At 52.3% G+C, this 24,045-nt stretch overlaps 1 protein-coding gene across 1 annotated transcript in view; it reads left to right on the top strand.

Moving 5' to 3' along the window:
* The window catches only part of Prex1 (phosphatidylinositol-3,4,5-trisphosphate dependent Rac exchange factor 1), a 153,022-nt gene that overhangs the window by 64,835 nt on the left and 64,142 nt on the right, over nucleotides 1–24,045 (top strand). Inside the window, exons 2-5 of the mRNA XM_036183655.1 lie at nucleotides 4,472–4,543; nucleotides 6,613–6,735; nucleotides 12,815–12,919; nucleotides 19,107–19,208. Coding sequence (XP_036039548.1) covers nucleotides 4,472–4,543; nucleotides 6,613–6,735; nucleotides 12,815–12,919; nucleotides 19,107–19,208 — 402 coding nt within the window. The remainder of the gene's footprint in view (nucleotides 1–4,471; nucleotides 4,544–6,612; nucleotides 6,736–12,814; nucleotides 12,920–19,106; nucleotides 19,209–24,045) is intronic.

Below are 24,045 nucleotides of genomic sequence, written 5' to 3'. Positions count from 1 at the left end.
CCTGGTCACTAGGAGAGAGAAGCTCTAGGGTGCAGGGCTCTGATGTACCAAGTATTCAAGGTCTCCAGGACTATGGTTGAGCAGGAAAGTAGGTGTGGTTGGTTAGTGATGTCTGCCACAGCTGCAGAAGGGCAGGAGGTAGACTGGGCTTGTTGTTTTTAGCAAATTTCTATTCCACCCCCCCTCCCTGCTCAGCTTCTTAATATATTTGTGGGCCAGCTCCTGCCAGCTATGACTGTGGCCTGCCCAGCTTGCCCCTCACATTGAGGAGGCCTCTGGGCCCAGAGGTGTCACCTGACATTGCTTATAGGTGCATATGAGCACAGGCAGGGTGCTGTTTCCACCCACAAGTCACAGGGTGACCAGGGCTGGCTCCGGACTAAATGCCATCACTTTACTCAAGAGCCTGAGTTTACAGGTCCACCTGGATCCCAGGGAGTACAGACATCAAGAACCCAATCTATCAGGGCTCAAGAGCACTCAACCATGGCCTTCCCAGTCCTAACTCCCATGGTCCCTCAGAGTCCACAGCCCATGCCTCTCCCAGCCCGCCTGGTCAATGACACCTCTGCCTCTGGGGATCCCAGCCTCCTCGCCCCTCAGGATCCCTTAAAATCCAGTCAATGCTCAGCATAACTCTCCATGACTCCCCAGTATGAAGCTTAAGGCCCTAAGATCACCAAGGAGCCACATTCACAACCCATGCATGGGCTGGGGTGCCAGACTGAATTACAAGCAGAAGGCGAGCTGAACACCAGCATTCACCTTTCTGCTTCCACACAGCAGATATCACATCACACCCCACCACCACGCCTCGCACACCCCACCCCTGCCATGATGGTTTGTACCTTTGACCTCTTGTCCTAAATTATTTGGGTCAAGTCAGTATCTCAACAGTGAGAAAAGCAACCAATACTCCTCTCTTCTTCTTCTTCTTCAAGTCCGGGTCTCCACAGCACTCTATCCTCCCACACTGGCGCCACACTTTCAAGCCTATTCCTGCCCCAGGACCTTGGCAAATGTTCTTCCTGCTGACATGTTTCCAGTTCTGCCCTGAGCCAGCGCTATCTTATCCACCACCTCCTCCAAGAAGCCCTCCCTGCCCTCCGCAGTCATCACCTCCCTACCTTAAATTATTAAAATATTGAGCTCAGGGCAGGAGAAATGGCTCAGAGGTTAAGAGCACTGGCTGCTCTTTCAGAGGTCCTGAGTTCAATTCCCAGCAACCACATGGTGGCTCACAACCATCTGTAATGAGATCTGGTGCCCTCTTTTGGCGTGCAGGCATATATATAGACAGAACACTATATACATGATACACAGACAGACAGACAGACAGACAGATAGAGCTCAAACAATGCACACCAGCTTTTAAGAGTCAAACTGGCCACGACAGAGCAAGACTGCAGCTAGGATGGAGGTCAGAGCTGGAAACCACTGATCTACCTCTATCCTGCTGTATGACCTCAGGACAGTGAACCAGCTTCTCTGAATCTTAGTTTACTCTCCCCAAATATGAGGATGTGTGTGTGTGTGTGTGTGTGTGTGTGTGTGTACACATGTATGAGTTTTGTGTGTATGGTGCATGTGTATGTCAAGTGTGTGTGTTGTACATATATTGTGTGGTGTGTGTGGTGTGCAGATATGTGTATCAGTGTATATATGTGTGTGTATACATGTGTGTCAGTGTGTATATGTTTGTGTGGTATGTGTGTGTGTGTGTGTGTGTGTGTGTGTGTGTGTGTGTGTGTGTGTTTGGGGCATGTATGTGTCTTATAAATGAAATAGGATGAAGTGGCGGTAGGTCTGAAAGATAGCGACTTCATATCTCTTCTCACAGCTGGACTCTGGTGAGATCAACAGAAGGCATGAGGCCCTGACACAAACTCTGGACGTCAGTTCAACTTGTTTTTTGAAAAGACATAATAGGAAGGGTTTGGGGCAGAGCTCCCTAAAGGATGCAGCAGCCAAGCCTGGGGTGCCACGGGAAGCCGTCTCCAGCCACCCAGACAGAGACAAAGGTAGCCCTGCCCAGCACAGGCGCCCTGGCTGGCGGGCAGGAAGTATGAGTGCCACTGGGCTGACCTAGATGGAGCTTCCTGTCCTGCTTTCTTCACACGAACTGGACTACTGCTATTGTGCTGGGACAATAGGTGGCTCGGCCACCCATGGAGGACAGGCACTGGGCACCGAGAACAGCACTGGGCACCGAGAACAGCTCGTGACCTGGAAAGAATGGGCCAGCGGGGGTTCTGCCCAGCCATTGCAGCCCCAGTACCACCACCCTGCAGGCGGTGCTGGCATCCTCTGTACTGATGGGGCCATTGAAGAACCAAAGGCGTGACGGCAGTGGAACACTCAGATGACAGCAGTTCACATCTGAGTTCACCTCCCTGAAGCAAGACACCATCCTGAGACGCTCCCTGTGGTTCCCCAGAACTCTGTCCACTCCTGGACCACCCAGCCCTTCAGCATGCATTCAGTCCCCGCATCCCAACAATAACAGCAATTTTTACAATACATCAAGGATGCAGTAGATGGATGCTCATCACCACACAGCTTGGGCAAACTCTAGTCAGGCGAGGGCTCCTCAAAGGCCAGCCATGAAGCCAGGAGTGGTGGAACAGGCTGGCCAGGTGTGTTTAGGGACTTGGGGTACTGGGAACAGTTCATATCCTGGTCTGAGCTGCAGTCACAGGTGACTGAGAACACAGGATCCCAGCAGCATGCACAGGGGTGGGCCTGTGTTAGCCATGTTACTGTGTAAACAAGCTAATGGAAGCGAAGCACGGAAGGACCTGCCACAGAGGGAAGCGCCTAGGAGGTGCCAGCAGGCACCAGCCACGCAGACACCAGGCTCTTCAATCCCACACAGGCTTCACCCACAAGGTGAAGGGTGCACAAGGCTGGGTGACAGCCCTGTTTACAAGGCCATCATGGGTGTCAATCCAGGTGATGGAAAAGGATCCGGCAGCAGAGTTGAAGGGCCAGCCACCCCTTTGCCACCTGCTTCTGCCTCCCTCGATGCCGTCACAGTCCCTGCTGGCTCTCCGGCACGTGGGGAGTCTCCTTAGACAAGCATGGTGGGGTGGAACATGCTCTTAGTTAACCCACGGCAGGGACACCACATGCTTGCCTGGCTCAGTCCCCTTGGGCCCTCACTGTAAACAGATGCGACAGATGGATAGCTGATGGGTCCCCTGGGCTGGGACAAGTCCACGGACTCCTTTTCCCAGGGGTCTCTGTGTGACCACTGCCCAAAGTCTCTAGGAGTCTAGCTTTTGTTTCCCTTAGGTTGGGTCTCTCTCTTTTCCTCCGTACCCTTTCCATCCTTAGCCATCCCTGCGGCCTCCACAGTAGCTTCTCTGCTGCTCTGCCTCATCCAAGCTCTGGAGCTGCCATCACCTCTGCCCGGTACACTCCGCCTCCTCCACTCTTACCCCGAACCCATAACGTCTACTTCTTCCCAGTGACAGGTCTTTCTCCAGCACCCCAAAAGCCACATCTGCAACCCCAGCACTGGGGATGTGGAGGCAGGAGGATTGAATTTTAGTCTAGCCAAAATAAAAGGATGGAGGGGGGACGGAGAGGGAGGAAGGGGAAGTGAATTGGGGGATGTGTAAAAATTCCTAATTTTTTCTTAAAAAAAAAAAAAAAAAAAGAGGAGGGGTAGGCTAGAGATGCAGCCCAGGGATAGAGTGCCTGTCCATGCACAAGGGCCTGAAGTTTCATCCCAGCACTCCTCCCCCCTTCAAAAACCATCATCACGTCTGGTGACACCGGGAAGCTATCTTCTCACCTGGCTCCATGTGGATGGGCAATGACTGTGCCTGTGTGAGCACTCAGTTGCTTTGGAGTGTCCTGTGTGCTGCTGTTTTAGTGTGAAGAGAAGAGACAATGGGGATAGATGTGTGTGCATGTGAACACACGCTAGTGTGTGTGGCCATTTGTGTGTGTAGCCATCTGTGACACCGGGGAGCTGAGGTTTCCATGGGGACAGTGAGGGCTTCCGTGGGTAGGGCTGGGGTATGAAAGACATGCGTCATGTTTTTGACATTTTATATTTTTTTGTTTGGGTCCTATGAATGTCTTAAAGCACAAAAAGGAAAACACTACAGAAAGAAGGGGTCATTGTTGAGTGGTCTACGGGGTGTTTGTGTGAGGAAGCAGGTATGAGTGTGACTCTTTGGGCTGTAGGTTCCGGGGGTGGGGAGTGGGCTCTGCATTGTTAGCACCACATAGGCAGGACATTGTAGATGCTCAGTAAGCCTTTGGCTGAGCAGCAGAGGGGGTGGGGGCTGCCCAGAAAAGTAGGCTGTCGGCAGTGGGTGCTTCTTCTAAGTCCTTATCCATGTACCTAGACTGTGCAACCTCTCAGGTCCTGGTTAGCATTTGAATCCATGTCCCTCTGGCAGGGGTATCCAGAATGGGAGATGTGGCCACTTATCTCTGCTTGCTTTTGTTTTCACAGGCGTTCCTGCAGCGGATCAGGCAGAATGTGGCAGACTCTGTGGAGAAGGGCCTCACGGAGGAGAATGTCAAGGTGAGGACTCGGCTGCTGCTGCTGCTGGCCCTACTCCTTCTAGGTGACTCTGAACTCCAGGAGTTCAGAGGCCTCACTCCTGGGCACTGGCTGCTTCCCACCCCCAGCTTGCTCTCAGCAGCCCTGAAGGCCTCCCCTGGGAGGGAGGGTACACACCAGGCCCCGTCCTCAGCGTGTGGCCATTCTGCCTTTCCACTTCCTCTTGCCCAGTGTGGTGCCTCTGGAAAATCCCTTCCCAAGTGTCCTGGGAGCCTGGGGCCTCCTGCTGCCCTCCTAACCTTGCAGTGGGCACAGGCTATCAAGGCAGGCAGGCCCATGAGTCATTGGGCCAGCTTCATTCTGGCTGTGGCGCTGGGGAGTCTGGGCAGTATCAATGGGCCGTCTATGTGCCTCCGAGGCCTGTGCTCTCCAGCACTCTGACCTCGATTCTGGAATCCTTTTATTTTGTGCTCTGAAAGGCCTGGACCAGGAAGAAATGGATATGAGGGGCTATGTGTGTCCAAAGTACCCAGGGTTTACCATATATGTGGTCAAAGATGACGCCTGCCCAATGTCCTGGCTCTTGTCACGTGATGTTAATAATTCTAACCCGGCTGTTTTGCTCTGCTGGGAGGGACAGCTGGTCGGGGGTGTGGGGGGTGTGGGTGTGGGGGGTGTGGGTGTGGGGGGTGTGGGTGTGGGGGTGGGGATATCTGTTTTCTGGGACCTATCGCTTCACTCATTCATTCACTCACCCAACAGATATTCACTGAGCACCTACATTTTATTATACTGATTTATTGTGCACTGTTAGAACTTAAAATCACTTAAAATCGTATACTGTTAGTTTTTAAGAAATTGCCTTCCTACCAGGTCTTAACTGCACCATTCAACAAGGGATACAAGGCCTGAGGGATTAGCTGTACCACACCTGGGTTTACCAGTGAAGGCAGGGGAACATCCATGCCCAGCGGTCTCACTGTCCCTCGAAGTCAGCTCTCCCCCCAGCTGACGAGGCTTCCACTGCCATTGATGGTTTCTGTCTTGTCTTTTCTTAAGACAGGGTTTCTTTGTGTAGCTCTGGCTGTCCTGGAACTCAGAGACCCTCCTGCCCCTGCTTCCTGAGTTCAGGGGTCAGAAGTGTGTGCCGCTGTGCTCAGCCCTGTTTCTGCCTGTTCTTAAACTTTATGACAAGGAGCTCTTTTGTGTCTGGTGCCTTTCGGCATACATCTGTGGAATTTGTTTGTATTGCGGTGTGCAGTCCTGGCCCATGCTTTTCCCTTGCTCTGTAATATTCACTGTGACCGTACCACCGTCTGGTCTCCTGTGGGTGGATATTTGAGCTGCTTCCATTTTGCAGCTATTATGACCATTTCTGTGCATATCTCTTGAGTGGGCATTTCTTGTCTCCTTTGGGTATACAGTCAAGGGACGGACAGTTCTGCAGTTCTTTCACAAAGTAAGTGTAACAACAAGGTCTCCAATGTTCCCTTCAGCCTAACCAGGTTCGACCATGTGAGCTAAGTTAGGCTGAAGGGAATGGGAACAATGGCCAGATGGTTCCCCTGGCCACCTTCATGTGACAAGCAGCCCCTACCGGGGCAGAGGAGGAAGTTAGTCTAGGCCTAGCAGTGACTGAGGAGTAGGCTCTGGCCCCTCTCTTTCACCATGTACTGTTGGGCGAGCAGGGCCCTGTGAACACACTTACTTGCTGGTGCACATTGTCCTGGATATGTCTGAAGATCCCAGATGTGGCAATGTCTGCACACAGGGAGAGATGTTCTGACACCTCCACAGCTGGCTGGCATGTCAACACTTGTTCTCTGAGCCTCCAGTTCTGGGGTAAATCAGGACCAGGAATGGCTAAGAAGCTTGTGGAGATCGGTGCTACCGATGAGTGTGACAATTCGGCCCAGGTCTGCCATTCGCCTGCACAGCTGCTGCTGCTGGGGTCACAGCCAATAACAGCTGCCTGGCTCAGGGGAGCCTCACCCACTATTGCCTGCTAATGTGCCTTGGGGTGCAGGCTTTTCTGGGAATGGCCCTGCTTGCTCCAAACCCTGATTGACTGACCTCTCGGTCCTTCCTAGATCCTTTTCTCCAACATTGAGGACATCTTGGAGGTCCATAAGGACTTTTTGGCTGCCCTGGAGTACTGCTTACACCCTGAGCCTCAGTCTCAGCACGAACTTGGGAATGTTTTCTTGAAATTTGTGAGTATGGGAGCTGGGGAGCTGGGTGAGAATGGTTGCTGTGTAAGCTTAGGGACCTGAGTTTGAGCATCCAGTCAGCATTGGCTCTGCCCTGGTGTTTGTGTGTCCATTCCTGTGGTCTGGCTCTCCCAGCCACCTCCCTCCCCAGAGTCTACAGGGCATGGCCTTGTACAGGTCCCCAGGCCTCAGTAGACCTTGTTCTTCTGACCTCCCAAGGCCCAGATTCCTGGGTAAAGAGCCCTCCTCTGAGCTGCTAGAGACCCTCTGGAAGCACAAACTTGGTTGCTTCTCCCCTCTTCTAGAACTCTCCTTGGCTCCATTTCATCAGCATAAAATCCCCACATCTCTGCAGGCCTGCCACTTCCCGGAACCTAACCCCTCACCCAGCCACACAGTCTCTTCGTTAGTCTAGGATGTTCTAAGCTATCCCCTTGGCAACACAGGCTCAGAGACCTTAGGGCTCCAGTCTGTTCCTATGGGGCAGGTGATGGCTTAGCAGGTAAGACACTTGCTACTGAACCTGGTGACCAGTGTTTGATCCCTGGGACCTTGTGGTGGAAGGAGAGATCTGCCTTCAGTAAATGGTTTTCTGAGCTCCACATACATGCCATGGCACTCTTGTCCCCAGACAGATAATCTATTTTATATTATGTTATTTTTCGGGACAGTGTCTCACCATGTAACTCTGCCTGGCTGGAACTTGCTATGTAGATAAGGTTGGCTTTGAACTCAGAGGTCTGTCCACGCCTGCCTCCTGAGTGCTGGGATTAAAGGTGTGGGCCACCTCACCCAGCTATAAATAAGATTTTAAAAAGGAGGAAAGCAATAAGAGACTTGCTCAAGCTCATCTGCCTGCTCCACGGGCCAGCAACAGAGGACGGACAAGCCCAAGGTTGTCACCACATGTGTGACCACAGAACTGGACTGAGGACAGGGAGCCAGAGCTCTTCAAGTTCCAGCTCACAGGTTGAGGCCTCCGCTGTGTCCGCCTGCTGGGGTTACTGTGAAATTCTTTAGACTCAGTTCATTTAAAAGCCTTGAATAAACATGCTTAGCAGGGTGAGTGGTGTCCTTGCTGGAGGGGACAGTGGAGGGCTGCTGCAGCAGCAGACAGCAGGTACTCAGGTGACATGGCTGCATGGGGACCTCCTGTGCTGCCTCAGGCCAGGGCCACCTGAGGATTCCTGGGCCAGCTGTGGGGTGCGGGTCTATAATCTCAGTGCCTGGGAGGCTGAGGTGGGGGAGCGGGAGTTGTGGGCCAGCCTGGGCTACTCGGACTGTGTCTCAAAAACTGGGAAAAAATAGAGGCAGCTGGATGGAGGAGACACCGACTTTGCCCGCACACCTGGCTGAACCCCTCCTTGAGGCAGTTCCAGCAGCCTCCAGGCTGCTCAGTGTGAGTCAGTGTTTTTCATTTCAAATCATGTTTTAATTTAAAATGTAGCACCTTCACTTTCTCTGCCCCCATGCTGGGGGAGGGGAGGGAGTGAGTCACAATGGCTTGGATTTTTACAGTAGCTGGAGGCAGGTGTGCAGGTGGCTTTCTGGGGGCAGCTGATGAGGTCGATTGAGTGCCACGCTTGTCTAGACCTAAGCTGGTTCCATCTGGGAGGGCGCCAGAGTTGGGGTAGCCTTGGGGGCTGTGCACAGTGGCAGTGAAGGGGCCCACTTTGGGGCAGACAGTCATTTTCTTAGACGTGGGGCTCTAAGCGGGGAGTTAGCAGCCAGTACCAGGGAGCTGCACCATGCTGTTACTGGTGGACCCACGGGGACAGCACAGTGTCCTCTCTAGCCCCAAAGGTCACATCCGGCTTTGTTCTTCATCCTTACCTCCCTGCGAACCCCAGGCAGCATCTAGGCTGGGGGAGTAGGAATCGGCAGGCTGCAGACCCTTCTGCAAAGAACCTGCACCTCCAACCTCAACCAATGTGTATTGAGTTTACACAGACAAGCACCCAGGGGCCTTTTGTCTGTGTAGGGTACTGTTCTAAGTGCTCCATGCATGCCAGCTTGCTAAAACTGCATGATTGTTAGGGAGGTGGCACATGCCTGTATTCCCAGCACTGGGAAGGCTGAGGCAGGTGGATTGCCTCAAACAGGTAGCCAGCTTAGACTGTGTAGTGAGTTTAAGGCCAGCCTGGGCTGAAGAGTGGAACCCTGTGTCTCAGAACTTCACAGTAGCTTTTGAAGATGGTTATTTTACAGATGGGGAAACTGAGGCTCAGAGAGACTAAGTTACAGTTGAGTTCAGATAACTAGTCAGTGTCAGAACTAAAACATCCTGACTTTGGAATCTGTCACAGTTGTAAGTGACACTGCCTGAGATACATGCAGAGATCTGAGTGCCAGGCATGGTGGCCTGAGCTTGTTGCACTAGGGCAAGGCAGAGCTGCTCCCTTCAGCTCGCATCCTGCTAGGCAGGTGACATGAAGAATAACAGACACCGCTTCAGATGGCACACAGATGGTGACAGACGGGAGGTGCAGTGGCATGATCAGAATGCTTCTGGGGTCCACTCAGGGTCAGGGTGCTGCATGTAGCAAACAGGAACACAGGATGTAGAGTGGTTTTTCAGGTAAACATCCAGGTATATTTTAGTGTCACATGCAGTATTAGGGACATGCACTAGATAGTGGCTTGTGTATGCCCTTTTCTGGGTCCAGGTCTTCCAGTGGTTTGGAGCTGATAGCATCTTCTCCTGGGTATTTCCCTGGCTGTGACAATCCGCATGGCTCCCCTGGTAGCTGGATCCTCTTAGTCCACTGCTGTGTGTCCTCACCCACCACATCTGTGTGTACAGCCATGTGTGAAGAACACTTAGCTTCTCTCCTTCCACTAGGGACTTGATGGTATCAGAGCAGGGTCTGCATCCACAGACCAAGGCCTGAGCTGCGGCTGGACAGCTTGCTGTGAGGGCAGTGGGTGGCTGAACTGGGTCTGAGGGAGGGGGAGGGTGCTTGTCTTAGTCAGTTGCTCTGAAGAGACACCATGGCCTCAGCAAATCTTATAAAAGAAAGCATTTATTTGGGGCTTGCTTACAATTTCAGAGGTTTAATCCATCTTCATCATGGTGGGAAGCATGGTGGCACACAAGCAGACATGGTGCTGGAGAGGGAGCTGAGTCCTACCTGCAGATCTGCAGCAGGCAGTAGGAAGAGAATGAACGACACAGCCCTATGCTTTTGAAACCCCAGAGTCCCTCTCCAGTGACACACTTTGTCCAACAAGGCCACACCTCCTGATCCTTTCAAGTAGTGCCACTCCCTGGTGCCTGAGTATTCAGATCTTGTGAGCTGGTGGTGGGCATCCTTATTCAAGCACCAGGGTGCTACTCCTGGCTGCTCCAGGCAGCAAGTCTGGGTCCTGCTCTTCTAGAATGCTGAAGGAAGTGAGGTGACTTTGTAGACTGTCCCTTACTTCCCTCTCTGCACCTGTGGCAGACATCACTAATTGATCACAGTGTTCTGTCTCTCCTTAGGGGTCCTCAGAGTGCTAGCCAGCATCTCCAGCTTCATTGCCATTGACTGGGGTCAGCATATGGGAAGAGCCAGACCTTTCCTTGGCTTCTGGCTTGGCTCTTTGTGGTGTAGATGGAGGTGGACAGGGAAATGTCACTTCATTATGTTTGAGCCTTGTGCTTTGCATTTTCTTAGAATATGATTCATTGCACCCAGTCAGCAGCTCACAACCACCTGCCTTCCAGCTTCAGTGGATCTGATGCCCTCTTCTGGTCTCTTTGGGTACTGCACTCATGTATGTGGAGTACAAGTGTGTACACTAAAAAAAGAACAGGACTGATCAAGAGGATCTTCACCACCTGTGACTAAAAGCAGTAACTTAGACTTCAGTGAAGAAAGGACTATTTTTGTTGCTTGTCAGTGAAATAAATCTTTTGAGGTGTGACTGGTTTCAGGCATGGCTAGATCCAGGCATCCCTGTGACATTTTTAGGATCATTTTTCTCTGTCCTTGGTCTGTTTCCCATGTATTGGTTTTATTCTTAGAGGGTGGTGGTGGTGTATAGGGACATCTCTTACGATGGCTGAGGTAGCCCACACGTCTCTTCCAGAGCACCACGCTTCCTTAAGGGCCCTTGTTGGTAACCCTTGCCAGGACAGAGAGCTCTCTGATTGACTGCCTGTCAGTTACCTTTCACGTCACGGAGAGAGTTCCAGGTGGAAGCAATTTAAGGAGAAACTTTGAGTTTAGTTCACGGTTCAGAGGATGAGTCCACCATTGGTGGGAGGAGCATGGTGGATCAAGAAGCCCAGAGCTGTGGCTAAAAGCAGCGCCTGGTTACAGCCCTCAAGGCCCATCCCTTGCCTGCCACATGATTCCTCTGGCCAGACCCTACCTTCTAAAGGTTCTGCATTCTCTCCAAACATGGTTGCCAGCTGGAGAGCAAGTGTTTAAACACATGACCCCACAGGGGACATCAAGCTTTCCTGATCTTTGTTTTAGCCTGTCAGTATCTCTGTGGGCTGCACAGGTTGCAGGTAGAGGTTGGGGCTCCTGAAAGCCATGGGTTCTGTGCACAGTAGCTGCTGATTGTAGTGCTTTGAGCTTGAGTGTTGTAATGCCCAGGTGGTCAGGGTTTGCCCCCTGGTGTATGTATGTGTACATGCCGAGTGATGGTGACATTTTTTTCATATTGTCACTTTCCCAGCAGTTGGTATTTGTTGCTTTTTGTAGCCATTCCTTGGAGGGTACCTGGAGTGCCCCACAGTGTTTACCATGTGCCAGCCTTTTCTCCTCAGCTCACACACACCAGTCAATCCTCCAGCAGCCAGATGCCAGGGTCACTGCTGCTCAGGCAGTGTGGTGCTGGGTGTGCCTCCTCATGATGCTACAGTCCCTCAGAGCTTAGCCTGTGGACTGGTGGCTTGAGGTTTCTATCCCAGGCATTGCCTCCAGCGGCCATGCCTGTCCCATGTTGTGACCTTGAGAGGGCCTTGGTGTGTGTGTGTGTGTGTGTGTGTGTGTGTGCGCGTGTGTGTGTCGGCTATGAGGTTTTAGATCCTGTCCTATCAGGAACTGTGAGATGACAGGATAGTTTTTCTTTGTTTTTTGGATGGATGGGTCAGTACTGACCTCGTGAGGTTATATCGAAGAGTGACTGTCCACATTCATTGAGAGAGCGGAGTGGCCTTGACCCAGTGCTTGGCCCATACCCACATGTCTGGTGTTCTTCAGGATGTGCACTCAGGTCTGTGGAGCCCAGCGCAGTTGTGGCAGGCTGGGACTACTGTTGGTTTGGAAACTCCTGTCCTCCCTCCATTTCCCCTTCTGTCTCACTCCCAGGCTCTTGTGGAGGAAATGGTCTCCGCTTTGCTCCTTCTTCTGTCTCCCCCCACATCATCCTCCTTGAGCTTCCTCTTTCCTGTACCCTCTGTGGGAAGCGTGGACTGTCGGGCCACTTCAGAAACAGGATGCGCCGCTTGTCCTGCCAACCCACCTCTTCCTTCCTGAGCTTGGGGTCTCTGGTCCATCCTCTACCTGAGATCTAGGCTCTGCCAGCCTTCATCCCCAGGGGTCCTCTCCAGGATATCCTTGTTTGGGGTTTGGCTAATTCTAAGACCCTTTTGGCGTGAGGAATGCTTAGCTGAAAGTTTCCTCCTAAGAGGGTTCTATTCCGTCCAGTTCTGAAACTGTGGCTGGTGGGTAGGGACCTGGTGACCCTCAGGTGACTTCTGGGCTGGAAGGAGTCTGACTTTGGGCTCTGGCTCACCTAGAGAGCAACAGAGGTAGCTTCCTGCTGTAACAGCTTTCTGACATTAGCCTCTTGCTATTGACACCAAGGCCTAGGGTGCAGGTGGAACCTCCTATTCACAGCAGGAAATACAGAGCTGGTGTTCATGCTCGGGACCCCTCCTTAGTCCATATCCCGGACCCTCATGATGTGCTGCTTCCCATCCCCAGAAGGTCATCCAGGCTGCTAGAGAAAAGTGAGGAAACTAGACCCAGTCTCGAAGCAAGCTAGAGCCACTTCATCTGGAGGCCTGAGCTGTGCAAGCCCCCAGGGAGGGGGCTCCTGCCTCTGCCTGTGGCCTGCCTCTCACAGCTCTGCCCTTGTCTTACAGAAGGACAAGTTCTGTGTGTATGAGGAGTACTGTAGCAACCACGAGAAGGCCCTGAGGCTGTTGGTGGAGCTCAACAAGGTCCCTGCTGTGCGTGCCTTCCTCCTGGTAAGTGCCCTGCCTCCACCTCTCTGTCTATCCCCAGCCTGCCTGAGCTGCCCACAGCTCCCATCTGGGGATTCCCTGGGCTATTTACAAAAACAGGCAGTGGCCAGATTACAGTCAACTGCTGACTTCTGATCTAAAGTAATGGTAAGGTACCAAAGTGGGTTCTGGGGAATTGAACTCAGGTCAACAGGCCTGTGCGCCAAGCGCTTTGACCTGCTGAACCATCGTGCTTGCGGGGCCCCCCCCCCCCTTTTTGAGACAGGATCTTACTCTATTATAATAGAGCTCACACAATTATGATTCCTGGGGTAACGGATATGTGCCACAATGCTTGGTAAAACACAGGTTTTAATTCTGGTCAGCCCTGTGACCAGCTAAAATTTCTAAGGAGACATTAGGAGACCCCCCCCTCCCCCTCATTCTTTTCCAGTAGTAGATTTGGGGACTTTATGATGTCAAATGCCTCTCAGGGTCTGGGCTTGACAAAGGAACTCATCAGGTCTCTAGTCCTGCTCTGACCTCTGAGTCCCTGTATGGCTGTCCAGGGATGCTGCCATTTTCCCATGGGAACGCAGAGCTTAGCTCATGGAGCGGAACGGTTTGATGGCGCAGCTGGGAACTTGAGCCAGGCCTACAGGGATGCAACCTGCACCCCTCCCTCCCATCATCTCCTCCTTTGTGCACAGCCTCTGGCCAGCATCCCCAGGTCTTGGGTGCAAACAGAGCATGTATTTCCTTCACTGGCAAGTTCAGACTGCCTGGCCCAGGGCCAGTGAGCATCTGAGGGAGGCAAATTGGCCAACTCTCTTCTATTTTTGCCTCCAATCCGTCAAGCTTTTGTGGCTGGTCCTCCCCGACTACAGCCCTCTGCGCCTTTGAACTTTGCTCCTGTATTCATAGAACAATCTGGGCAGAACATGGAGACAGGAGGCCCCTCTACACTGGTCTGTGCCTTTCACCCCACTGTACTACCCTAATCCCTGCTGCCCAGGCTCTGCCCTTGGACCATGTTCCCTGGCGGCTTCAGGGCTTCTGGGAGGCAGGAAGAAGCCAGGAAGGTGAGCGGGGCATTATAAAGGGAGAGTCCTCCCTCTTCCTTCTCATGCTGTCTTTCTGGTGGGCCAGGCTGCCATATTCCGGCAGCAGCTGCCTGGGGGCTGCGTAGACCGGGAGGAGTGTGGGGTGTTGCCATGTGCCATCTGTCTCCCTCCTTGTTGGCATCTCACAGCTTCTGGCCACCTGCAAAAGAGCTGTCATGGATGTTATGGGAGGTGACTGTGTTGGGAACAGACAGACTGGCACTGTTCGAGATGGGCTGTGTACTTGCTGCAGGACTCAGGGTCTCTGGCTTTCTATGCCTCTGTTTTTGTGTCTATTACATGGCTGATTCATGGGTTCAGTCAGTGGCTTTATGTTGAGAGCTTGTCATCTTGAGGGGATCAGTGTCTGGCAGGTATATTTTGTAGCCTTAAGTTCTCTGAAGGAGATTTGGTCCTGAGGATGCATGAGGGAGGGAAGGTGTGGCTGCTGTTTTTGATTGGTCTTTAGGATAATGGTATCTAAGGTGACAGTGAGGCAGGGCTGTGGATATGGTGGGAAAGAGGCAGGGGTTATCACCAGGGAGAGCATTCCAGGCAGAGGAACTGCAGTGCAAAGGCCCTGTGGTAGATGTGTATTTGAGGAATGGCAGGAAGGTTAGGGAGGACAGAGGGATGAGCCTGAGGGGAAAGGAGGAAGGAAAAGGCCAGAGATGAGAAGAGAACAGAAGTACTGGAGGATTTCATGTCTACAAAAAGTCCAAGACCCAGAAAAACCTCATGGAGGTGGATCATCTGTGTGCTAAGTGCCCTCCATGTGGGTTTGACCCATGGTCAGTGAGCTTCATCCCTGGGGACATGATGAGACTCCAAAGGTTAACAGTGTCACTCTGAGTGAGGTAGGATGCCATGGGGTCGAAGAGGATGGCCCAAATGAATTTGTGTGGGAAAGGTCCCTTGGCTTTGTGAGGTCAGGGTAAGGTTGGACACACATCTCTTCAGGCTGCTGAAATTTACCATATACCAGCAGCTTTAAATGAGACCATGTACCTCATGTAGTTTGGGGAAGTCAGAGGTTCAAAATCAAGGGGTCTCATGGAGCCCTCCTGGGAGGCCGTCTTCCCTCTTCCGACTCCAAGTGGTCCTTTCTGGATCCTCTCTCACCATCCTCTCCCTCTTCCATGTGTCCTCCCCTCTTGTAAGGAGGCAATGGATTTAGGGTTCCTTGTCCCATGTGACTTCATTTTAACCAGTCACATCAGTGGAGATCCTGTTTCCAAATAAGGTCACTTTCTGGTGTCTGGATTGGTGTGGCATTTGGGGCATCATTATTTACCCCACCCTAAGGCTACTGCAACAGTCCAGGTAGAGGCACTGGTGTTGGGCAGGTGTCTGTAGAGAATGAAGACCCAGTTGACAATTTTCCTGAGAGCTGGTCTTGGGGTGTTAGTGAAGCAGAGCACTCCAGGATTGTAGTGGACAGCTGTTCTGTTTATGACCTTGAAGCACCTCTGCACCTGGAGATGCAGTAGGTAACTGCTCCACCTGCCTATGACCTTGAAGTACATACCCCTGGGGCGTGGGCTCTCAGTGACCCTGAAGACTCTGACAGAGGCAACTCCAAGGGGGGCTATGTTTGTTTCAGCTCACAGTTCCAGGGTCCAGGCTATCATTGGGGGAAGTCAAGGCTGGAACTTGAAGTAGCTGGTCACATGACATCTCCAGTCAAGAGCAGAATGGGAACAAATGCATGCAGGCTTAACACCCAACTCACATCCTCCACTCTTAAACAGTCTAGGACACAACCCAGGGCATGGTGCTGCTGGGCTGGGTCTCTCCACATCATTTAGTATAGTTGAGATAGTTCCCCACAGACATACTGACAGGCCAGTCTGATCTACACAGTCATTGAGACTGTCTTCCCAGGGTATCCTAGCATCCTAGGACCCCAACATTTGGCTGACTGGAGTAGCTTTGTCCTCAGATGGTGAGGGCTGGGCTGGGAGCAGGTGAGCAGGAATGCCCTTTTAGATGAGAGGCAAGGCATGTCTGGGAGCCTGGAGCCTGGAGTGCAGGGAAGGGGCCAGGCTGGAGGAGGGAACTGGAGTCTCTTCAGTCAAGGCTGCTCTGTAAAGCCATGGATCTAAGCGTGATCTACACCCAGGAAGTGAGTGTGGCTAGCGCAGAGGGCTAGGATGGCCATGGGGTGATGCTCATCTGAGAGTCCTGTGCTTATGTGGGTTTTGAGGAATTCTGTCTCCAGGCCCCTGAGAGGCAGGGGAGTTGTGAACACAGCCCGGACATTTGCTTGCTTTTCTTTCAAGTGAAAGTAAAAAGAGAGCTGGGATGTAGCTCAGTTAGAGTGCTTGCCCAGCATGCATTAAGCCCTGAATTCCATGCCTAGCACACGTAAACGGGGCATTGTGTGGCATGCCTGTAATCCCAGGACTCAGAATACAGAGGCAGGATGATTAGACATTCAAGGTCATCTTTTCCTACACAGCCTGGGGTACGTGAGATCCTGTCTCAGAAAAGGAAAAGACAGAGTCTGGATTTGGGAGCTTTGGGCAAAGTGGTGGCTGCGTTCATCCTGTTTAAGTCTGAAGGGCTTTTGGCCACTCCCTGCCAGGCTCCTGGGCTTCTGGAGACCTCTCTCATCCTCAGCTCTCTGTTCCCCTTTGCCTGGAGCTGACATCACCCAGGCAGCTTGTGGTGAGGACTGGCTAGAGGACAAAGGCCCGAGTGTGTGCAGTGTGGGGTCTGACATCAGCCGGCTGCCATAGCCAGGACCCCTTGTCTGTGCCAGGGACAGATGCAGAGGCTGAGGCCATGTAGGCAGCCATAGCCAGAACACAGGGTGCAGAATTGCACTTAGAGAAGGGAGCAGTTGGGCATCCCTGGTATTCTGGGTGCCATGGCTTGCCATGGGACATGGAGACAGCCAGCACACTTGTTCCTGAGGCTGCCTGTGTATTTCTAGAACATGCTGGGATCACAGGGGCCCAAAGGTGGGAGTCCTGGTTCCCAAGAGTCCGGTTCATTTCTGTCTGCAGAGGGGGAAGGCTGAGGTGTCAGGGATGCCATTCTTCCTTAGTCTGCTGCCACAGCCACGTGTTACACACTATACAGTGTGAGCCTTAGGTACTGAGACTGCCCACTGCAGACATGACATTCATGCATCCAGCATCTACAGAGTGAGCTCTCTTGCCAGAGCCCCTCAAAAGGGGAGGACATCGCCTGTGACATGGAATAAATGGCATACTGACTAGGAAGATAGTAAAGTAAGTCAGGACCTGCATTTGACCCCGGCACCTGTGAGAAGCCAGGTGTGGTGGCACATTTGTGATCCTAGCGCTGGGGGGGCAGAGACAGGAGGATCCCTGGGGCTCAGACTAGCCAAATCAGTGAGTTCCATGTTCAGTGAGAGACCCTGTCTCAAAAAACGCCATGTTCGACCTTTAATCCCAGCACTTGGGAGGCAGGGGCAGCATCAGGTAGATCTCTGTGAGTTTAAGGCCAGCCTGGTCTACAGAGTGTGTTCCAGATGAGTCAGGGCTACATAGTGAGACCCTGCCTCATAAACAAACAAACAAACAAGCAAATAAATAAAAGATGGCGACTTGATGTTGACCTCTAGCCTCAATAACCACATTCAGTGACGTGCACACCTGTAACACCCCCCCCCCCCAATCTGTGGCTTACTAGTCTTGGATCTAAGGGCTGGATACCCCAAACTCCAGTGTCTGAGCCAGGACTTGAGATAGTAACAGTTTCCAGTTCTTGGCTGGTTGGAAGTGGGGCTCTGGGCTGTTGTCACATACACAGATGGTGATTTTTTGTTTTCCTTTTTTAAGTCATTGCTGGGTTAGGAGAAGCCTTTGTGGGCTGGGTCCAGAATGAACAGAGGCAAGGGTGCTACTTGGAAGCAGGGCTGCTGATAGTGGTGATGGCATGGAGTTGCTGAGTCTGGACTAAACTGGGTATATGTGGGAGTTCTGGTAACCATTGTAGACCTGGTTCTGGACTCTGTTCAGAGGCATTCACAGACCACCCCCATAACTCCCTTCACAGGTAAGATTCTCCGCTCCCAGCCTGCTGGAATCTGGGGTGTCTCCATGAATAGCCGTTTTGAGACTAGAGACCTGGTCCAAAGGTTAAGAGTTCAAATGGGTCTCCCAGAGGACCAGAGTTTGGGTCTCACAACCACTTGTAGGTCCAGGGGATCTGAGGCTCTCCGCTGGCCTCCACAGGCACTGCACCCACATGGCATAGACTCACACAGACACATCATACAAGTGAAGATTAAAACAACAAAAGGCAAACAGCATTTGGGTCTCTTTTCCAGGCCTCTAAATGACTTGTAAGTGAACATGACTGTCTCTTTTTCTTTCTGGCTTCAGTAGGTTTTGGGGTTTATATGTGCTGCTATGCGCAGCCCCAGTTCTCCCGTGTTCCCTCATGTTTGGGGTGCTGTTGTGTGAATCTGCTACAAATCAATTTAAACAAAATACAGGGTTTTTTCCTTCTCTAGCAGAGGGCTATTTAGGTGCTTCTCAGGTTCGGCCAATATAAGTAAGGCAGTTTGACTGTCTGTCTTCCTGTGTGTGTGCGCGCGCCTATGTATGTATGTGTTAAATTTCTCTAGGCTAGAATGGCAAATTTTTTGACAAGAGGCTCCAGAGTCAGTGCTTTTATATTTGCAATTCTATGGTCCCTCTTAACTGCTGAGGTACTGTGTGTGGTGTGGCCTTAGGAAGCAACACCTGAATGCAGCCTGGGTGAGATCAGGCCCCAGACCACACCGTGTGACCCCCATAAAGACTCCTGCAGAGAAGCCTGGTGCAGTGGTGCACACCTTTAATCCCAGCACTCAGGAGGCAGAGGCAGTTGGATCTTTGTGAGTTTGAGGCTAGCCTGGTCTACCAAGTGAGCTCCAAGACAGGCAGGGCTACACAGAGAAACCCTGTCTCAAAAAACAAACAAACAAACAAACAAACAAACAAAAACAACCCTGCAGGGTTCTAGAATTGGCTTCTCTCCTAGGGCTGCTGAGCTGCCTCCCGAGTATCTATCTGTTCTATGTTTACAGAGTCTCACACTGCCATGGTGTCTGTGGACCATATTAATGACTACCTCATGTCCCTTTGTAGAGCTGCATGCTTCTTGGAGGCCGGAAGACCACAGACATCCCTCTGGAGGGTTACCTGCTGTCCCCCATCCAGAGGATCTGCAAATACCCACTCCTGCTCAAGGTGAGACTCCTTGGTCCTGTCCCTAGGCAAAAGTGGCCGGCCCTGCTGGGCCCACCAATAAGAGAAGCTGTTAATTTTAAGGAGCTGTGGCATCTAGTGGCAGAGCTGGCCCTGCGCCAGGCTGGACCCACACCAGCCCCTGCCTCTTTCTCTGGGCTTCCACAACTCACGTCATCTCTATTGAGGCAGCAGATGGCTGTGGGCATCTGGACTCACACCCTGTCAAGTTTAAAGTCAGTAGGAGGCAGTGAGCTTCTCTCTTGGAGTTCTGATGGACAGCCCGAGAGTCATTCCGGCTGTGGCCAGCCATCTGTGGCTAAGGGAATAGTATATTCCAAATGGTTTGGATTTGAGTCATGTGGTTTGACATTAACCAATCACAGGAAACTTTGGCTTGGACCACTGATCATTTTTCAGCCTGCTTAGACCATTGCTTTTCTTTTGAGCCTGTCCCTAGCCACTGGGTAGTGCTAGGGCCTGATTGGCCGAGATAGGCCCTGTCTTAGTTAGGGTTTCAATTGCTATGATGAAACACCATGACCAAAAAACAAGTTGGGGGGAAAGGGTTTATTTGGGTTACAGTTCCACATTGCTGTTCATCACCAAAGGAAGTCAGGACAGGAACTTAAACAAGGCAGGAGTTAATGCAGAGGCCAAGCAGCTTACTGGCTTGCTCAGCCTGCTTTTGTGTAGAACCCAGGACCACCAGCCCAGGAATGGCACCATCCACAGTGGGCTGGGCCCTCCCCTATTGATCACTAATTGAGAAAATGCCTTACAGCTGGATCTCATGGGGGCATTTCCTCAGCTGAGGTTCCATCCTCTGATGACTGTAGCTTGTGTCAAGTTGAGAAATAAAAACAGCCTGTAAAGCACCCACATTCTGCTCTGCTCCAATGACAGTGTGCAGGGCTGGACTGTGTTCTGATTGGCTGAGATTTGGGTCAGGTGCTCTGTCCCTGAGCCAGTTACTCTTTACTCAGACTTGAACCTTAAGCCAGTTACTGGAACCCGTATGCCACGCTCCCAGTAGGGGCAGACAGACTGGCACCCAAACCTGGCCTCTTTCTGGAGGGCATGGAATGACTTGGCACAACCGTCCATGCACCTGCTGTCACTTTCCCTGCTAGCCGCCTTGGTCTGGCCTTGGCTGAGCAGTCCAGTGTAGACCTGACCCTAGACAGCTCCATCCTCGGCTTCAAAACCGACAGTTGGGCAGGTCCCAAGCTTCATGGATGTCTCTGTCCCCATCTGCTGCTCAGTCCTGCTTTCCCAGCCCTTACAAATGATGGCTGTTGGCAGGTGCCGACCCTGGCTCTGTCCTGAGGCCTGTCTAATGGCTGGTTCTTAAGCTCCCTGTTGCAGGCTAATCTCACTGCTGGTGCCTCATTCATGAACCCGCTCACAGGGAACACCTATCTCCTTGTTTCATGAACTGGAGGGAGGGTAAGGAAGGTGCTCGGAAAATCTTGACCTTTACTTTGTGCTAGAGAAGGTGGGTGACCTTGAGCATCTGAGCCGACAAGACCCTGGAGCTGACAGCAGTACTGGAGTCATGATTCTTGTGTGTGTGTTGGGGTATGATGTGAGTGTACAACAGAGGTCAATATTGAGTATTTTCTTCAGGAGTTGCTTACCTGTTTTTGAGATAGAGTGTCTTTCTGGGGTGCTCTCTTGGGCTAGACTGGCTGGCTATTGCACCCCAGGAACCTGCCTGCCTGTCTCTGCTTCCCCAGTGCTGTGTGATTACAGTCATGTGTCACCATGCCTAGCTTTTATGTGAGTGCTGAGGCTTGAACTCAGGTCCTTGTGCTTGCACAGTAGGTCTGAGCCGTCTCCCCAGCCCAGGACGCCATGTTCTAACACAAGAAGCTGTGGCAGTGGGGCTGAGCTCTCCCTGTGCTTCCTCCAGCCCTTGGCTGCTTGTACCTGTGAGGGAGTCCTGAAGAAGCACAGCTGTGTTCTCCTGGGCAGTGGACAGTCTGGGCTCAGGAGCTGCTAGTGGAGGTGGACACCACGAGAAGACACCCTCTGTTTTTACATTCATACTAGTTGCTAGTGCTCAGGCAGACATACACTGTGGGGTTTAGAGAGAGGATTGTTTTGTCCAGGGCTCGCTGGGCAGATCCAGCAAGAAAAATCTGCTCGTACAACTCATGAACTCAAAATGGGGCATGCGCTTTCGCGAAGCTTTCAAACAGAGCAAAACCACCACCCAAACCCCAGACAAACCAGAGCCTGGCTGTGTGCTCTCTGACCCTGTCAGGAGTCTTGCTGGTCCTGCTTTAGTGCTGGGCTTCGCAGCTGTGGCCGCCTGTGTCTGACTTTGCAGCTATGCAGTTTCTTAGCCCTGGCTTTGGAGTCAGTCATGCGGCTTCTTATGCCTCAGTTTCTCCTTTGTGATACAGAACTGGAGACTGTAGTGATTCTGGATTTGTTAGGAAGTGAGCGCACACCCCCTGCCGCTTCATCGGGAGGGCAGGTGAGGCCATCAGGACACAGAGGAAGGAAAAATGGCTGCCCCAGACTACTAGCCGCTCATTTTAGAGTCTTAACCCTGGTTCCCAAAGTGGTGTGTCTGTTAAAGAAGCATGTTTGGAGGCTAAGTCACCACGGTGCTTGAGGCTGATGCCTGAAGTTCTTGTCAGTTCCCTAAATGGGGCCTGAGAACATTGGTGCCTTCCTGGCTCAGTGGCTAGTCTACTGTTCTGGGTTCTAAGCCTTGAACATCTGTCTCTTAAAGGAAAACTCCACCTGCAGCCCCAGAGCTGAGTTGAACTGTTAACCCCTTGGTTTCTGGGTCTTGACCAAGTCTGGGGTCATAGGAGCTTATAGAGAAGCGGATTCTGTGATCCGTGCCAGTAACTCAGGAGGAAAGACCCATGTGGCCTTGAAGCCTGGTGGACCTGAGGCCTGTTCCCTTTTTCTCTAGGGCTTAGGGTTTAGTCCCACAGGGCTCCTGCCCCAGGAAGATAGAGGCAGCTGGGTAAACCGCTGGCTGTCTCTGCAGGAAGCACCCACAGGAAGTGGGGAGGTCTGGCCTTGCCCTCTTGACAGCTGTTCACGCTGCTTCTCTCTCCTCCCTCTCCAGCTGTGTGTATCAGGAGCCTGGGGGCTGCTGGGGACAGCTAGCAGGGCCTGAGATTCCTGTGTGACAAGCATGGTCCCTGACAGACAACTGCTCAGTGTCCCTGCATTGTGGGGGACACCACCCCCCCCCCCCCCCCCCCCCCCCCCCGCCACTGGAACATTTGTATCAGCAAGCAGCAGGGGCTGAGAGCCTTTTACATGCTGGGCGGGGGAACGACTCCTTTGCTCACAGTTTCCAGGGCGGTCTAAAAGATGACCCTATGTGCGCAGCAGCTGACTTCAACCCCAGCCTGTCCCCTCAGCCATACAAACATGCCCCACAGATGGTCTTCAGTTCTGTGAGCCCCTTTGTTCCCACTGAACTGTCAATGGTGCAGGCTGCAGGGCTGGGGAACCTGGGGTGGAGGAGGAATAGGCAAGAGTCAAAGCCTTTTGGGAACAGCCCCAAAAGCTGAACTTGAACATTGCCTAAGAATAGCCAGAACATTCTATTTTGGCTCTTCAGCCCAGGCTCAGGATAGACAGTTGGCATTTTCAGGCTTTATTGAGTTTTCCATCAATGTTTCCAAGGAGATGATTCAGAGCTGGGTGATGCCTTGATATGTAGCAAGCAGGTCCCGAGGGGGAACCCAGCTGATAGTGGCCCTTTTGATTGTCCTTGGCTCTTGCTGTGGCCCTGCTCCGTCCTGGCTGCTGACATGGTCCTGGGTCCACAGCTGGACCAACAGACTCTAACCTGGGCCTTGAGTCTTCCAGACCTTGGTGGGTATACAAGCACCGTGGGGTGTCATGGGATGGGCGGGAGGTCCTAGGTGGCCAAGAGGGACCTCGGCCACTAGTTCCTGATCTCCTTTGCTCCTTTTGTCCTCGACCTCTTGAGTGTGGATGCTGTTGGCTCTCTCATGGGCTCTTTGCCCTGACTCACTCATGTGTTATCCTCATCCACCGTGACTAACAAGAACCTTATAGTTATAGTCAGAGGTTGAGCCACCCAGACCCACAGTAATCCTGCAGTGTTTCCATCACTCTGAAGGAGCCCCGTCCTCCGTACAGTGTGTGCCCATCTCCTTACCCCTCCTTCCACCTCCTCCTCTGTCTCTGAACTTACTTTTTCTGGATGCGTCATACAAATGGAGTCATAAATCTTATCCTTGGGTGTCTGGCTTTTTTCACTTGGCATCATGTACTTCACATTGTAGGCTGGGTTCATATGGCAGTCCCTTTTCACGACTGAGTAGTATTCCCCTGTAAGCTGGGCTATGCCTTATTGTCCATTCATTGCCTGGTGGACCTTTAGGAGAGGCACTGCTATGACCTTCCACAGCTCTCCGCATATGCACCCCTGTCCCCCACATGCTGGCCCTCATCTTCCCAGAGTGGCTTCTCTCCCAGCCTACCTCCTAGCTCCATCAGCCACTTCATCCTGGAGGCTTCTCAGGCCAGTCCTTGGGTTACCTATGGCCCCCACTCTCCCTCACTCCGCGCCTCTGGGGAGCCTGCCCAGGGCTGGCTGCTTGCTGGCTCCTGCGCTCTGCCTCTCCTGAGGCTGCTCCAGCTCCAGCAGGCCTCCTGCTTCACCTCCAACCTCTGCCGCTTGTCTTAGCTCCCCTCCCTCCTATACTCTTCCTGTGTTCTCATCTAGGATCTTCCCAGGGCATGCCTAGATCACCTTTCCAGGGTCCTGCTCCATTTCTTCCCTGCCTTCTTTTAGCTGTGTGACAAGGGAGTTTGCTGGCCCTCTCTGAGT

This window comes from Onychomys torridus, chromosome 4 (genome assembly GCF_903995425.1).
Source record: "Onychomys torridus chromosome 4, mOncTor1.1, whole genome shotgun sequence".
In the NCBI taxonomy this organism is placed as follows: domain Eukaryota; kingdom Metazoa; phylum Chordata; class Mammalia; order Rodentia; family Cricetidae; genus Onychomys; species Onychomys torridus.
The sequence above is the reverse complement of the archived record's forward strand: the minus strand, read 5'-3'. Positions and strand labels throughout refer to the sequence as shown.